At 35.4% G+C, this 18067-nt stretch overlaps 1 protein-coding gene across 3 annotated transcripts in view; it reads right to left on the minus strand.

The window, feature by feature from the left end:
- Positions 1-18067, minus strand: part of RNGTT (RNA guanylyltransferase and 5'-phosphatase) — a 241954-nt gene that overhangs the window by 116894 nt on the left and 106993 nt on the right. For 2 of the 3 annotated variants that reach the window (XM_036024453.1, XM_028509315.2), the window contains exon 12: positions 16087-16155. The exons of the other annotated variant lie outside the window; for it this stretch is intronic. In XM_036024453.1, coding sequence (XP_035880346.1) covers positions 16087-16155 — 69 coding nt within the window. The remainder of the gene's footprint in view (positions 1-16086; positions 16156-18067) is intronic. 3 annotated transcript variants of the gene reach the window in all.

Below are 18067 nucleotides of genomic sequence, written 5' to 3' on the forward strand. Positions count from 1 at the left end.
CGTGGGCTGCGAACCAGAGTGTCGCAGGTTCGATTCCCAGTCAGGGTATATGCCTGGGTTACAAACCATGACCTTCATCAACAACGCATTGATGTTCCTCTCTATCTCCCTCTCTCCCCTCTCTAAAAATAAATAAAATCTTTTTAAAAAATTTTAATTTTTAAAAAATAAAAGAATATAATCTTATCTAGAAGCACAATATATAAAAGAAATAAATCAGGGCTACAGTGACATAAAAAGAATACTTATCTGGTAACCTATTCCTCTTTAGTGTGTCCAATCTTTTGGCATCTCTAGGCCACACTGGAAGAAGACTTGTCTTGGGCCATACATTAAATACACAAACACTAATAAACAATGATGAGCAAAAAAAAAAAAAAAGGTCCATGCATAATTTTCATGATATCCACCACCACAGATAAGCAAAAAAGTCCTCACATAATAACCTTAAGTATGCAGCGGCCTTTTCGATAACCTTTTTTTTTTTTTTAATGACTTTGTTTCCCAAAGTTTTTTTTTTTTAAAGATTTTATTTATTTATTTTTAGAGAGGGAAGGGAGGGAGGGGGAGAGAGAGAAAGAGAGAGACAGAGAGAGACAGAGAGAGACATAGAGAGAGACAATCAGAGAGACAACATCAATGTGCGGTTGTCTCTCTCTAGAGAGAGACAACATCAATGTGCGGTTGCTGGGGGCCATGGCCTGCAACCCAGGCATATGCCCCGACTGGGAATCGAACCTGCAACACTTTGGTTCGCAGCCCGAGCTCAATCCACTGAGCTATGCCAGCCAGGGCTCCTTTCGATAACCTTTTAAAATCATTGAGCGGGTCCCAAATTTGAGATCGCTAATGTAGAAAATGTGCATATCTAAGTAATAAAACTTAGTATAAAACTTAGTAACAAAACTAAGTAATGTTTTAAGTAAATTTATGATTTTGTATTGGACCACATTCATAGCCATCCTGGGCTGCATGCAACCTGTGGGCTAGACACCCCTGCTCTATGTGGTCCCTTGAGGCAATACACAGAAACCTAGAACTTCAGAAATTAGTATTTTTAAATCATTGAGTGAGATAATCATCTCTGATTTTCTTTAATTCTGTAAATGTACTCAATAATTTAATTTACTTTGTTTAAGGTATGGCTTCCATGATAATTAATGACTGCTCTGAGTTCTAGTAAATATCAGATACTGGTGCATTTCTTTATAAACAAAAAATATCCTATACTTTATTTTTCTGAATATATCATCCATTAACTTTTTTCTTTTTCTTATAAAAGTAATGAACTATGTACATTTCTGGATGTGTTACAAGGTTATGTCTCTGAAAAATAAAACATTAGGTCAAAAGGTAAAAAAAAACAACCTTCTTCTAAGCTGGTGTTTGGGGTTTGCCTTGAATAGCATCACCATTTTAAGTATCTATATCAGTATTCTTCAATATTCTCCAGGATTAAAAATATTTTTTATAGCAGAAGTAACATCTTTTACCTTTTATTCAACTTCAGTTACTCACTATAATTAATGTAATGGAGCAGAATTAACTTCTTGCTAAGTTTTAAGTAACTAGCACCCAACAAATGTTGTAGGCCAAGGATTTTTTTTACGAGTAAATAAATTTTTCATCATTCGTTTGCCTTTGGAATATTTCTGTGGTATCAGAGAATAGACTGAAGTTTAAAAGTCAAGCTCTGCCTACACTGGGTTAGGACTTCCTTCTCATATCAGACAGACTCACTTGGACCACTAGGCGGGTCACTCAGAACAGTACCTTTCTTTATTTATTTGAATTATTGAGTGTTCAAGGGAGTCAACAGATAAAACACCACATTGTGCATTCCAGAAATTTTCTGATATATGTAGCAGATTAAACATGTGCATTTATATCCATTTTGATTTGGAACCTCACTAAAATGGGAGTTACAGAAAAGATATCAACAGAAAAAGAAAAATAGGAGAGAACACAATGACAGAAAACAGCATGTTAATACATTTTTGAAAGACAGGAAGTAGCTGTAGAAGTTAATAGTCCAAGAGCAAAGAAAACTGAACACTAAGAAAAGGATACTAATGCAAAGCAATTCATGTTGCACGCTGCAGTTCCCCACTAAGGGTTAGGTAATACAAGGATCCGATAACTGAAAAGGTTGCCAAGAGGCAAAAGATGATGGATGGTTACCAAAAACAAGGAGACTGGTTGAAAATCTGTAAAAGGAGCATTTACATCTCTAGGTTTCCTCTTCTACCCCAGGCAAAATGCAGGAAATATGTTTATTCTGTGGAAAAAATTAAGGGAAGAAGCTCCAGTCCAAAAGATTCAGGCCTATCGGAGGAGGAAAACTGAAACCTGGAGAGTTACGTCACAGTTTACCTCACCCTTTATCTTCTCCACTGCCAGAATACTAACAGCCAGGCAAGTGTCACCAAGCAAGAGACTAAAGGCCTGGTCTCTGACCAGGCTAAAGAATTTCAAAGAAAAGGACTACACATTCTAACATCTGGATATCACCCAATTTAAAAATAAAGGATAAAAATTTGTAATCATTTTTTAACATGATAAAAAATACAGGTTACCTCTAAGCTACTATGCTGTTCTAAGAGTCTATCATTTTTTACCCTGTCTACACTTAATTATTAAAGCTGAGTTTATCAAAGGCTTTAGATTTTCCCAGGAAAAAAAATTAGAAATGTTGGCAAAGCTTACATTAAAAGGTTCTTGGCCTGATTAAGAGTCTTACACTTCTCAGTCAAAACTTACTTTAAGTAGAAAGACTAAGGAAGAAGGGTAATTTATGAATCTTAAAGCTTACAAGGGCAGAATCAGAAATCACACTAAGTATACTGCTATTAGTTGGACATGCCATATCCAGTTAGAGATCTGTGGTAGGCTGAAAAATGTCCCCCAAAGATATCCAGGAAACTTCATACCAAATGGAACACCATTTATACCATAAATAGAAGATGGCATTGCTTACCCTAAATATAAGTAGTCCTAAATTAGATATGATAGAAAGGAAACGATACTAATTCTAGTATACAATGCCCTTAAAATACTGTAAAACTAAGCCCACACTAATTTGGTTGAAAAGGGAAAAATCAGAAAGTCTTGGATATTAAAAACTAGAAAATAAACATACTTTATCCTTATAAACAGAGAAAATGGATAAAATCTGGCACAGGACTAAGTCTCTCATGTGATGCAATGTAATTTAATTCCCTGTCCCTGGACCATCTAAAATCATATCTCCTCCCACCATTGGAAGCTACACCTGTCTGTAATCAACTTACGGCAACTGAAAAGGAAAATTAAGGTCTTTATATGTAATAGCAATCATAAAAAGTCCATTTCACTTGGTAAAGAAAGAAAGCTTGATAACAATGTCTAAGAACAGTGGTTTCAATGCCAAAGAATTAGGTGAGATTAAAAAAACTTAAGTATTCCTTCTTTGAAAGTTGTAGAGAGATAATGATGAGTCATGAATTATTAGAAAAATATATTTTAAACTCTGCTTCCTTTAGCAGAATATCATAAATACTGTGTTTTCTATTGTCATTCAAGTTCAACTATTTAATAGAAACTATATTTTCATTTTTTAGAAGGGGTAGGAAAGTTACTAATCTCTTGGAAGAATCTAAGTACAGTCTCACCTCTGGCTTTGGCAAATCGAAAGTTTGAAAATGGAATACATGATACTACTCCCGTGACAGTAGCCTAAACTGAGGCCACAGTAAGTAAGATTAAAAAAATCAGATTGAAATTGAAAAAGCAAAATAATGAAAATTACAAAGGCTACAACAGCTGAATATAATGAAATTGTGCATATGAGTGAGAAAATTGCCTCCTGCTTCCCATGAATGGATTTGTACTAAATTGGAGCCTATTTAGGAAAGCCACATTAATACATTTTATACTCAGAATACCCTTTAGAAGATTTAACACTAATGCAGTAGGAATGCAAAAGAACCACTGCATTAAATACATCAGGCAGGCATATAACTAAGTACCACATCCAGCCAGGTGCCATTCTATCAACTGACAGCAAATCCCCACAAAAGGGAACACCGAAAACACTATGAAAGTATATACAGGGTGGGGCAAAAGTAGGTTTACAGTTGTAAGTATACAAAATGAAGAGTTTAATCTTATATTATTATTTAGTAATTACTGTGATATTTTCCACATGAACAACTGTAAACCTATTTTTGCCCCACCTGGTATTAGTGGTAAAAATTACATGAGTTAGCAGTGGAAAAGTGTACTTTGAACAAATAAGAAACTAGACAGAAAATTATCATAATCATGCAAAATTGTAATTACAAAGGAAATATATCAAGAAATAAAGACTGAAATCATTAAAATTTCATGGAAAACAGAATGGATTAACCAAACACTAATAACTAGTATAGTACAATGCTATGCCATTAATTAAACTTTTACCAAAACAGGCAGTTGTGAAACATTTTTTAATGAAGTGTCTTGCATATAGACACAAATTTAAGTGTCTCTGATGCAAAATTTATAAGAAATTGACAATGTCCCAAGATAAATAAAATGTGACCCTTTCAGAGCCATTCCATATACTGTATAATCTTAATAATTTGGAGGTAAAGTATATAAAAGTGAAAATCCTATTAAAATGATGACAGGAGAAAAAATTCAATAGGAATATAGTCATGTGATAGTAATCAACTTCATAAAAAGTCAGTTTTATCTATTGTAACTATCTCTATTTCCATTTAAGAGATATAATGTTTTTAGGAAAATAAAATAGTAAGAGTTTTTTCTTTCTCTTTCATTAAAAATTCTTTACCTAATACATTTTCACAGAGACTGGCAGGAAGAAGGAATTCTTAAGTATTGCTTACTATAATAACATAGTCACATATATTGATTATCATCGTATGATCATCACAGAATTTCAGGGCTAAACTGCTACAGCCTGTATATTTTACAAATTAAGAACTGGAGAACCAAAGAAATGCTTAGTGGCTGATGTCAACCAGAGACCACTCACTTCCAACCCACTGGGATGTCTCTGAGGAAGATGTGAAAGCAGCAAAGCTCATGTTACTGTTTCGTTAATAATGGGTGTTTGCATTCTGGACTCCTTGCAAGGAAACAAGTGGGAATTTACAGTCACTGAAAAGATTTTTAAAAGTAAAAAGATACAGCATAAATCAGAATATTCATATGTACATGCCACAAGAAGAATAAAATAGCTATAAATTCAAAAGATATTTGCTTATATTAGTAAACTATAAAACCGGTCAAATTTGAAAGGCTAGGTGAAAACATAAGAATACATTTGCATTTCTTTACTGAATATTTTCTAAGCCCTTTTGGACCAAACACTATCCTGGACACTGGACATTTCTACATAAATAAGAAAGAACAGGACGAATAACCTTAAAGAAGCCCACAGTTTTTGTAAGATAAAAACTTAACAGTAGGTACTTAGTAAGGGGGTGGCTATTTTACTATTATAAGAAACAGCAAGGCATCTTGAAGGTCTTTTCTTTTTTACATTCAATATGATTTTTTGTATTAGTTTCATGTATACAGCATAGTATTGTCTGTGTTTCCTATGCTGTATTTTTTTTATTCCTGTGACTATTTAGTAACTACCAATCTGAACTCCTCAATCCCTTCACCTCTTTCACCCAGTCCCCCAACCCTCTCCCCTCTAGCAACCATCAGTTAGTGCTCTGCATCTGTGAGTCTGTTTCTGTTCTGTTTGTTCATTTATATTGTTCTTTAGATTCCACATGTAAGTAAAATCAAGTGGTATTTCTCTTTGACTGACTGACTTATTTCACTTAGCATAATGCCCTCTATGTTCATCCATGCTGTAGCAAAGGGTAAGGCTTCCTTCTTTTTAATAGCTGAGTAATACCCCATAGTATATATGTACCACTACTTTTTTTTACATTTTATTTTATTTATCCACTTGTCTACTGATGAGCACTTGTGTTGCTTCCAAGCTGGGCTATTGTAATAATGCTGCAATGAACACAATGGTGCTTATGTTCTTTCAAACTAGTGTTTTGGGTTCCTTCTATATATGCCCAAAAATGGAATCTCTGGGTTATAAGGCACTTCCATTTTTAACTTTTGAGGACCCTCCATATTGTTTTCCACAGTGGTTGCACCAAAGTACATACTACCAATAGTACATAAAGGTTCCCTTTTCTCCATATCTTTGCTAGCACTTGTTGTTTATTGATTTTTTTATGACAGCCATTCTGATAGATGTGAGGTGATATCTTATTGTGGTTTTAATTTGCATTTCTCTGATGATTAATGAAGTTGAGATATTTTCATGTCTACTGGATGTCTCCAGTAGATATATGAAGTGTCTATTTAGGTCTTTCATCCATTTTTTAATTGGATTGTTTGTTTGATTTGGGGGTTTTGGAGTTTTTAGGGGGATTTTGGTGTTGAGTTGTACAAGTTCTTTACACATTTTGGATATTAACCACTTATCAGATGTATCATTGGCAAATATGTTCAAAGGAGATCTGTTTTGCTTTGAGAAAAATCATTTAAGTAACCTGTTTTAGTTTTAAAGATATTTGACAATTACGTAACAACTGTTCAAAAGGAAAGATAGAAAATAACATTAGTTTTGGCTTCATAAAAGCAAAGCACTCCTCCTCCATAAGACCTATGGAATGGAGATCAGGAGAGAGATTGAGTATGTACAGAAATCAAAGATCTCATTAGGAGCCCAAATGTTGCTCTTTTTAGTCACAATAGTATATCTCTCTTGGTCAGGAGGCCTCAGAATGAGATCAGCTGGCATCAGAGAACCCAGGAAACTCTGTGTTAGGGAAAGACAAGGTATGGATTGGTGACCAGGACCTAGACTGTCATAGGAAAGACTTAATTCTACACAAAGGTGTGTAAGAGGCTAGAAATTATTTTGACCAAGCTGGCCTAAAAGTAATGACAGAGAAATCATTTTGTGATGTACATGTGTATGTGTGAGTGTTTCCTAAAGAGCTGTAAGACTTAAGTGTTTGTGTCTAAAGTGACATGGAAGAAACCTAGCAACTACTTTTCCATCAGACTAGCGGGTAACTCAGAAATACGTATCTTTAACAATGTCAACATATAGTAATGAAGGCAGCAAATGACAAAAAGTAGAATCAATCTATGAACTCATCAGAATTTCACATTTCTGGAATCAAGTCACGGAAGAAGTTAAAAATCTCAGGGAAGAACCTAGGAAGTAAAAAGGCATCTCCTCAATATTGTAATGCACTGTGATTTAGAAGGGAGGCCTTCAGGAGAAATGCCTTCAAGTAAAAACTGGACTAGATAGATCACCTGATAAATGTGACTGTATTAAAAAAAATTTAGCAGTTCTTTTAGAGAGTTTAAGGGAAGAAGTAGTAATAATCATAACAAATGATTTGGCAATTCCTAACTCTAGGCAAAAAAATAGTTTTCTAAGAAAGAAAAATATACTGCTTATTTCAGATGTGAACAATATTTATGTCACAAAAGAAATACAAATACTGAATATTCATTTAACCAAACACATAATGTAATTATAATTATATAATACAGAGAAGGAGGGTTGAGAAAATGTTGGTGGCATTAGAAAGCTCGATCCTGTTCTACAAAAGTAGAAAGTAGACATATCATGTTCAAAAAGAAAAAGCAATAAAGAACAGCAGAAACAGATCCTGCAAATAAAGGAAGAAAAAAAGCAGCTAAAACAACAAAAAATGATTACCTCCTAGGAGTGGCACTTTGGATGTGAGAAAGAGTACGAGAAGAGACTGTTCTATTTTTCCATGTAATCTATGATATTTTAATTGACTCGTAATATCACAGGCATACATTATATACTCCTGGAAACTTATATAATTTTTTCCTTAATAATATTACCTATTTTATTTTGAATATACAAAAAGAAAAAGGATAGAGAATGAAAGAAAACTGTAGGAAGGGGGGAGAAATCCTCAAGAAACTATTACACCCAGATCCAAAGGTATATTAAAAATTATATATACCATAATCAAGTAGCATTTATCCCAAAATGCAAAAATAAATCAACATTAAAAAATTATTGTAATTTACTACAAAAATGTCATAAAAAGGGAAAATGGCATGATAATCTTAACAGAAAAGGCATCTGTTAACTCCTCAAACCATTTATAACTGACAAAAAAAAAAACTTTGTAAATTAGAAACAAAGCAGAGATCCAAGATGGTGAAGGAGTAAGTAGAAGCTACACTAACTTCCTCAAAGGCCCAGTCTGGAATTATAATTAAATTGTAGAGAAATCATCCAGAATAACCACCTGAACACTAGCTGGAGAGAAGCCCTATATCTATAGAGAGACAAAAGAAACCACTTCACCCCAAGAAGACTGGTAGGCAATGCGGACAGGACACGAGAGGCCTGGCTGGGCTCCCACAGGTGGCAGCTGAGGTGCCAGGGGGATATTTCAGAGGCCAGGGGTTTCCCCTTAGAAGTGTAGGGTCTAAACTCCAAGCTGGGCTCCCCAGCCTACAGCACCAGAACAGGAAAGTAACACAGATAACATCCAACTGTGAAAAGCAGCAGGTTTCTGTCTGCCAGGGACAGACAGCTGGAGACACAGTCAACATCTTAATGAGCCAATAAACAAAATTTCATATGCAGCCACTTATCCTGGGTGCTCTGGCAGAGGGAGGGCAGTGTGTTCTAGAGATGCTTCAGGAGAGTCTAGAGAGAGAACTGAAGGAACAGCCATTAGGAACCCTGTGCTGAGTCATTCCCCATACTACTGAAGTCACTATTCTCAGGCAAAGCACTCCTCTCCAGGGGCATCAGCCTGAGGGGATGCAATAACCCCACCGAAGGAATAACTCTGCCCCACCCAGTGGTGCTTAAACCCTGCTGCTGATTACAGCTTGAGGCTATATCACTGATCACTTAAATAACTAAGGTAGAAAATACAAAGAAGTAGCCAAAATGGGAAGACAAAGAAACAGACCCCAAATGAAAGAAAAAGAGAAGTCTCCAGAAGAGGAACTAGATGAAATGAAGGCAAGCAATTTATCAGATAGAGAGTTTAGAGTAATAATTATAAGGATATCTGACAGCATGAAAAAAGACATAGAAACCATAAAGATGGACCAGTCAGAAATAAAGAATGCAATATCTGAACTAAATAACATACTGGAAGGAATAAACAGTAGGTTAGATGAAGCAGAGGATCAAATCAGTGATTTGAAAGACAAAGTAGGAAAACCACCCAGGCAGAGCACCACAAAGGAAAAAGAATTTGAAAAAATGAGGGGAGCTTAAGAAACATTGTGGATAACATGAAACATAACAATATCCACATCAAGGGAATACCATAAGGAGAAGAGAGCGAGCAAGGGATCGAGAACCTATTTGAAGAAATAATGACTGAAAACTTCCCTAAGCTGGTAAGGAAAAAGACACACAAGTCCAGGAAACTCAGAGAATCCCAAACAAGTTGGATCCAAAGAGGCCTACACCAAGATACATAATTAAAATGACAAGGCTTAAAGACAAGGAGAGAATCCTAAAAGCCACAAGAGAAAAGAAGGTGGTTACATACAGGGAGCACCAAATAGACTGGCATCCGACTTCCCAGCAGAAACGTATCAGGCCAGAAGGGAGTAGTGTGAAATATTCAAGGTGATATAAAGCAAGGATCTACAAACAAGGCTACCATTTAAAATCAAAGGAGAAATAAAGAGCTTCCCAAACAAGAAAAAGCCAAAGAAGTTTGTCAATACCAAACCAGTACTGCAACAGATGTTAAAGGGCTTGCTTTAAGAAGAAAAAAAGAATGAAAAAAAAAAATGAAAATAGTCTAACAATAAAATGGCACTAAATATACATATATCAATAATTATCTAAATGTAAACAACGTAAATGCTCCAACCAAAAGGTATAAGGTAGCCTAGTGGATAAGAAAACAAGACCCATATGTATGCTGCCTCCAACAGATACATCTCAGATCTAAATACACACACAGTCTAAAAGTAAAGGGCTGGGAAAAGATATTTCATGCAAATGCAAAGAAAAGAAAGGTGGAGTAACAGTACTTATAACTGACAAAATAGACTTTAAAACCAAGGCTGTAATAACAGACAGAGAAAGACACTACATAACAACAAAGGGAACAATCCAACAAGAGGATATAACCCTAGTAAACATTTACGGACCCAATACAGGAATACCTTAATATGTAAAGCAAATCTTGATGAACATAATGGGAGACAATCTACTGAAATACAGTCATAGATGGGGATTTTAAGACCCTATTAACTTTAATGGATAGATCTTCCAGACAGAAAATCAACAAGACAGTGGCCTTAAATGACACACTACATCAAATGGATTTAATTGATATCTTCAGAATATTTCATACCAAAGCAGCAAAATATACATACTTTTCAAATACACATGGAACGTTTTCTAGGATAGACCACATGTTAGGACACAAAACAAGTCTCAATAAACAGAAGAATGAAATCATAGCAAGCATATTCTCTGACCACAATGCTATGAAACTAGGAATCAATCACAAGAACACTGAAAAACACACAAAGGCATGGAAGCTAAATAACATGTTATTAAACAATGAGTGGGTCGACAATGAGAACAAGGAAGAAAGCAAAAGATACCCTGAGACAAATGAAAATGAGGACACAACAATTCAAAGCCGTGGGACTCTGGCAAAGCAATTCTAAGAGGGAAATTCAAAGCATTACAGGCCTAACTGCCCCCTCCCCAAAAAAAGAAAAGGCTCAAATAAACAATCTAACTAACTTGAAAAAGAACAACAAACAACACCCAACCGTAAGTACAAGGAAGGAAATAATAAAGATAAGAGCACAAATAAATGAAAGAGTCTAAAAAGAAACAATACAAAAGACCAATGAATCCAAGAGCTAGGTTTTTGAAAAGATACACAAGACTGACAAACCTTTAACCAGACTCACACACACAAAAAAAAAAAAACACCAAAGAGGACCCAAATGAATAAAATTAGAAATGAAAGAAGAGAAATAACTGACACCAAAGAAATACAAAGGATTGTAAGAAAATACTATGCCAAACAATGGACAATGTGGACAAAATGGATGAAACTCCTAGAAACATACAATCTTCCAAAATTAAATCAGGAAGAATCAGAGAATCTGAATAGACAGATTACACCTAGTGAAAGTGAAGTAGTAATCATAAACCCCCACAAACAAAAGCCCTGGACCAGATGGCTTCCCAGGTGAATTTTACCAGGTGAGTTTTAGTACAACAAGAACTAATACCTTCTCTTTTCAAATTATTCCAAAAAAATTCAAGAAAAGGGAAGACTCCCAGACTCATTTTACAAGGTCAGCATTATCCTAATTCCAAAACCAGATGAAGACACTACAAAGAAAGAAAATTATAGGCCAATATCCCTAATGAACACAGACACTAAAATACTCAATAAAATATCAGCAAACCGAATACAGCAATGAATAAAAAAGATCACACACCATGATCAACTGGGATTTATTTCAGGAACACAATACTGGTACAACATTCACAAATCAACAAATGTGATCGCCACATAAAGAAAATGAAGGCTAAAAACCACATGATCATATTAATAGATGAAGAAAAAGAATTTTATAAAATCCAGCACCCATTTATGATAAAAACTCTCAGCAAAGTGGGATTAGAGGGAACATACCTAAACATATTAAAGGCCACATACGACAAACCCACTGCCAGCATCATACACAGCAGGCAAAAACTGCAAGCATTCCCATTAAGATCAGGAACAAGACAAGGATGTCCACTTCCACCTCCCTTATTCAACATGGTACTGGAAGTCCTAACCATGGCAATTAGACAAGAAGAAATAAAAGGCATCCAAATTTGAAAGGCAGAAATAAAACTGTCATCATTTGCAGATGACATGATACTATACACAGAGGGCCCCAAAGATTCCACCAAGATGCTACTAGAACTGATAAATGATCTCAGCAAAGCAGCAAGACACAAAATTAACATCTAGAAATCAGCTGCATTTTTATATGCCAGTAACCAACTAACAGAAAGGGAAATTAAGAAAACAATCCCATTCACAATCACTACAAAAAATAAAATACCTAGGAATAAACCTGAGTATGTAAAAGACCTGCACTCAGAAAATTATAAGACACTGAAGAAGATACAAAAAGAGGAAGCACACACCGTGTTCATGGATAGGAAGAAGTAACATCATTAAAATGTCCACACTACCCATAGCAATCTATACATTCAACACAATTCTTATCAAGATTCCAATTCTAGTTCTGTAGTTCACAGAACTAGAACAAATATTTCAAAAATTTATATGGGGCCACAAAAGGCCCTACATAGAAACAGCGATGCTGAGAAATAAGAACAAAGTTGGAGGAATCACACTACCTAGTATCAAACAATACTATGAGACCATAGTAATCAAAACAGCCTGGTACTGACATAAAAACAGACACATAGATCGATGAAACAGAATAGACAGCACAGAAATAAACCCACACCTTTATAGTCAATTAATATTTGACAGAGGAAGCAAGCACATACAATGCGCTAATGATAGTCTATTCTATAAATGGTGCTGGGAAAATTGGACAGATACATGCAGAAAAATGAAACTAGACCACCTTCTTATACCACACACAAGAATAAATTCAAAATGGATCAAAGACTTAAATGTTAGACCCAAAGCCATTAAAAAAAAATCACTGAAGAAAACATCAGCATCAAATCTTACACATTGTTCATAGCAATATTTTATTAGATATATCTCCCCAGGCAAAAGAAACAAAAGGAACTACATCAAACTAAAAAGGATTTGCACAGCAAAGGTTCGTGGGTTGTCTTTTTATTTTATCAACAAAATAAAAAGACAACCCACAAAATGGAAGAACATATTCACCGATACCATCTGATAAGGGGTTAATACCCAAAATTTATAAAGAACTTACAAAACTCAACACCAAAAAAAAAAAAAAAAACCCAATTTAAAAATGGGCAAAAGACCTGAATAAGTACTTCTCCAAAGAGGACCTACAGATGGTCAATACACAGTTAAAAAGATGCTCAATGTTAGTTAATTATCAGAAAAATGCAAATTAAAACCACAATGAGATACCATCTCACACCTGTCAGAATGGCTATCATACATCAATAAATCAACAAACAAGTGCTGGCAAGCATGTGGAGAAGGGGAACCCTTTTGTACTGTTGGTGGGAATGCAGGTTGGTGGAGCCACTGTGGATAGCAGTATGGAGATATCTCAAAAAATCATAAATGGATCTGCCTTTTGACCCAGCAAACCCACTTCTAGGAATATATCTGAAGGAACCCAAAACACTAATTCGAAAGAACATAAGCACCCTTATGATCACTGCAGCATTATTTACAATCGCCAAGATATGGAAGCAGCCCAAGTGCCCATGAGTAGATAAATGGATAAAACAACTGTGGGACATTTACACATTTGGAAGACTACTAGGCTGTGAAAAAGAAGAAAGTTTTATCCTTTGCAACAGTATGGATAGACCAGGAGAAAAATATGCTAAGTGAAATAAGCCAGTCAGAGAAAGGCAAATACCATATGATTTCACTCACATGTGGGATCTAATGAACAAACTGAACTAAAAAGGAAAATGGGGACAGTCTCATAGATGGAGAGGAAGATAATAGCTATGGATGGGGAAGGGAGGTGAGGGGGTGAATAGACTGAGAAAAAGAGAAAAGGACTCATGGACATGGACAATAGTGTGGTGATTGCTGGGGGAGGAGGTATAAAGGGACTAAATGGTAGTGGAAAAACAATACAATAAAGATTAAAATTTTAAAAACAGAAAAAAGAGAAACAAAAATGTCTTAAAATTATAAAAATTATCTAACTAAAATTTACCAAAAATATACATAATGGAGAAAATTTAAGCACATTCCTTTGGGGCTGAAAATAAAGCAATGTCCCCCTCTCCTCCATCCAATGAGAGTCAACATTTAAACTATTGCTAAAAGTACTGGCCAATATATAAAACTAGACAATTATTACAACTAAAAGTGTTCAGCAAGATTGTTGAGTCAACAAATCAATCAACAGTGTTACAGTACACTAGAAGTAGCAAATTTTTTCAAAGGCACTGTTTACTATAAAAATGGAAATTACTAAATATCTAAAAAATGGATTAACAACCATTAAAAACTTAAGCTCAACTGGAGAACAGAAAAAGACCTGAGAAGAGCTATACTTTATTCATTCAATTTAACACTATAAAAACACTGATTTTCTCCAAATTAATCTAAATTCAAATCAATTCCAAATAAACTCCCAAGAAGAATTTTTGGGTAATCTGACAAATTGAGTCTGAAATGTATACATTAAACAAAATATCCACAAATATTTAAGAAAATATTGGCAAAGAGCAGGGAGTCTTGACTTATCTGATATCACTTACAAAATCATTGTCACAAGAAGTGTGGTAACAGAATGGGAACAGACTAATAAATCAACTGACTATACTAAACATCACAGTCACTTATGGTCAGGCCACTTCTCTTACATACCACCAAAATTTCACACATGCATGGGTCTTAACGATGAGTTTAACACAATGTTTATTTTAATTACCATTATATTTAGACTTTAAATCTTTCAGTCTAGGGAGATTAGGCCTGGAAAAATACTGAAACTTAAAAGATCTAAGTTCTATCTTTCCTAAAATAGAATTTTCTACAATTTCTGTCCCAAGCCTCTAAATCTGCCCTCCATCTCCTCCTCCTACAACCACAGATTTTCCCTTTATCTCTTTGGCAAGGAAGGCTAGATGGAAGACAGAAACCAATCACATATCACATTTATCTTAACTTGCATAATAGCACTGTAAATAAACACATAGCACTGACAGGTTTTACTACATACGCAAAGCATATATAGTCGAGTGTTTCATACATAGTGTTCAAAAATATTAGTTTCCTTCCTTTTTTTCTAGGTACCTAGCTTGATGCCTCTCTATATAACTTCACAACTAGCCAATGCCCTAATTTCTAAGGACAGAGTTAGTGAAGGCAAAATGCAGCATATGCTGAGGGGTACCATAGGAAATACAACTCTCTTCTATAGAGTAGTGGCACTCACACTTGAACATGCATCACTCACTTGGAGAGCTCGTTAAAGCACACAAATTGCTGGACTCCATTCGCAGTTTCTGATCACTAAATCTGGGGTGAGTGGCTTTCCTGACAACTTCTTGGGTGGTGCCAATGCAGCTGTCCACAGGCCACATTTGAGAAACACTGTCCTATAAAGCACAGGGTCTCAAGTGAAGGCAATTTTGCTCTCCAGGGAAAATTAAGCAGTGGCTGGAGAGGTGGAAAGGACAGGGAATACTGGCATCTACATCTAGTAAGTACAGGCAGAGTACATTGCTAAACATCCTATCATGCACAGGACAGCTCCCCACAGCCGAGAATTACCATGCCAAAAACATCAATGGTGCTGAGGCTACAAAACCCTGATACAGAGTAAAACAAAACTTACTCCAAATAAATGATTTGACTGATAAGTTGGCAAAAGTCCTTTAGTGAGTTTCAGAAATTTGACATGGAATATTCAAAAAATTGTATTTTTCTTCAAGTATACATAACTCTTTGAATTTTACTCATCCACAGCAAAATGAAGTTTTAGAAATGTTAATACTTAAAGGTATATTGGCCTACAGTAAGAAATAAGCACTAATATAGCATTATTCATAGATTTCTAGTAAAATAAAACAAATTAACATTCATTTTCAAGGACAAGAAAATTATTATATTAAAAAACTGGCTTTCTTGAAAAATAGTGATCAGCTATGTTTATTTCTTAAACTGAGTGAAAAACAAAAAACTGTTCATTTCACTATTTTATATATTCATCATAGATGAAATGTTTTATAACAATCGGTTTTAGAAAAAAACAGTGATTACACAAGCAATCCACACAGAGCAGTATGAGTCTGAGGAAAGTACTTTATGCACACATGCACACACGCACATGCACACACACACACAAACTTACTCCAGTGGGTTGAAAAATAAGTCCATCCATTTCATGGCTAACTTCTTTGGCAAAATTTCCTTCAAGTAGCTATAAAATAAATAAAATTAAACAATCACTTTAAAGTATTTTAAACTTCTGTAACCTTTGTACAAACTTTCTTAAATTTCAAGAACTGAAATACGAAATGGGAGGGAGAGATGGTCCAGAGGAACATAAGTTAATATAAGTTTTTTTTTAATACATAAAGATTTCCATTCCATGGAGGGCTAGATACCTTGAATAACAGTCCTAACTACCACAGACAAAATGATGAACAAAATGCTAATAGCATATTTTTAAATGCATTGCTGAGCCAGCAAAAAGAACTTTTAATATGAATTAAAATTCATTGTAGATTAAAAGCACTGGCCTCAATGACAAAGTAAAAATAGAATCTCTGGGAAGTAATAGATAAAGGGAATTAAAAATAAACACATAGCACTGACAGGTGTGGCTCAGTTGGTTGGGTATCGCCCCACAAAGTGAAAGGATGCCGGGTTCAATTCCCAATCAGGGCACATGATTAGTTGCAGGTTCAGTTCCTGGTCAGGGAGTATGAGAGGCAACTGGCAACGTTTCTCTTTCACATCAATGTTTCTCTCCTCTCCTTCTCCCTTCCCCCTCCCCTCTCTCTAAAAATAAATAAATCAAATATTTGGAAAATAAATAAATATACATATACAACAAAGGAGATAACAGAGAGACCTGTTTGGGGATAGAGGGATGGGGGGAATCCTCTGAGAAGCTGTAACCACAGCTAGTTCAGGTATGGAGAAAGCAATCCAAAAATACATTTTCTGTGTTTTTCCTAATCCCTCAAGCAGAAAAAAATTTAACCTTTCTTTTTTGTCTTACTTTGTCTTTTTTATATTTTCCAAGCACAGAATTTCATTATAAGGGATATACAGTACAAAATAGAAGTAACAGTTTTCTCAATGTCTTATCTACTCAAGGGCAGAGTTATACACTCAGTGCTCTCCTATTATTTCTGAGCAAGTAGTTCTGTTTTTTTTTTTTTTATTGAATTTATTGGTGTAACATTGGTTCACAAAACCATACAGGTTTCAAGCAAACAACTCAATAAAACATCTGCACGCTATATCATGTGCCCACCGCCCCAAGCACTGTCTCTTTCCATCCTCATTCTACCCCCGTTTGACCACCTCCACCTAGTCCCCACCCCTCTTTCCCCCTGGCTATCACCACCCTGTTATCTGTGTCTATGTGTTATGTATATATGTTCTTTGCTTACTCCTTTCACTGTCCCCCACCCTCCCTTCCCACTGACAGCTGTCAGTCTGTTTCATGTGTCCATGCCTTTGTTATTATTTTGTCAGTTTATTTTGTTCATCATGGTATTTGTCTTTCTCTGACTGGCTTATTTCACTTAATATAATAACCTCCAGATCCATCCATGCTGTTGCAAAAGGTATGATTTCCTTCTTTTATACGTCCGCATAGGATTCCATTGTGTAAATGTAACACAGAGTTTTACTCCACAATCCACTCATCTACTGATGGCCACTTAGGCTATTTCCTGATCTTGGTTATTATAAATAATGCTACAATGAACATGGCGGGGAGGGGGGCATATATTCTTTGGATTTAGTGTTTCAGGATTCTTAGGATATATTTCCAGAAGTGAGAGCACTGGGTCAAAAGGCAGCTCCATTTTCAGTATTTAGAGGAAACCCCATACTGTTTACCACCATGGCCGCACCAGTCTGCATTCCCCCATGCAGTGCATAAGGGTTCCCCTTTCTCCACATCCTCGCCAGCACGTTTTTTGTTGATTTGTTGATGATAGCCATTCTCTCAGGTATGAGGTGATATCTCGCTGCAGTTTTAATTTGCATTTCTCTGATGATTATTAACATTGAGCATCTTTTCATATGTCTATTAGACATCTGTAGGTCCTCTTCGGGGAACTATCTATTCAGGCCCTTTGCCCATTTTTAAA

This window comes from Phyllostomus discolor, chromosome 4 (genome assembly GCF_004126475.2).
Source record: "Phyllostomus discolor isolate MPI-MPIP mPhyDis1 chromosome 4, mPhyDis1.pri.v3, whole genome shotgun sequence".
Taxonomy (NCBI): Eukaryota; Metazoa; Chordata; class Mammalia; order Chiroptera; family Phyllostomidae; genus Phyllostomus; species Phyllostomus discolor.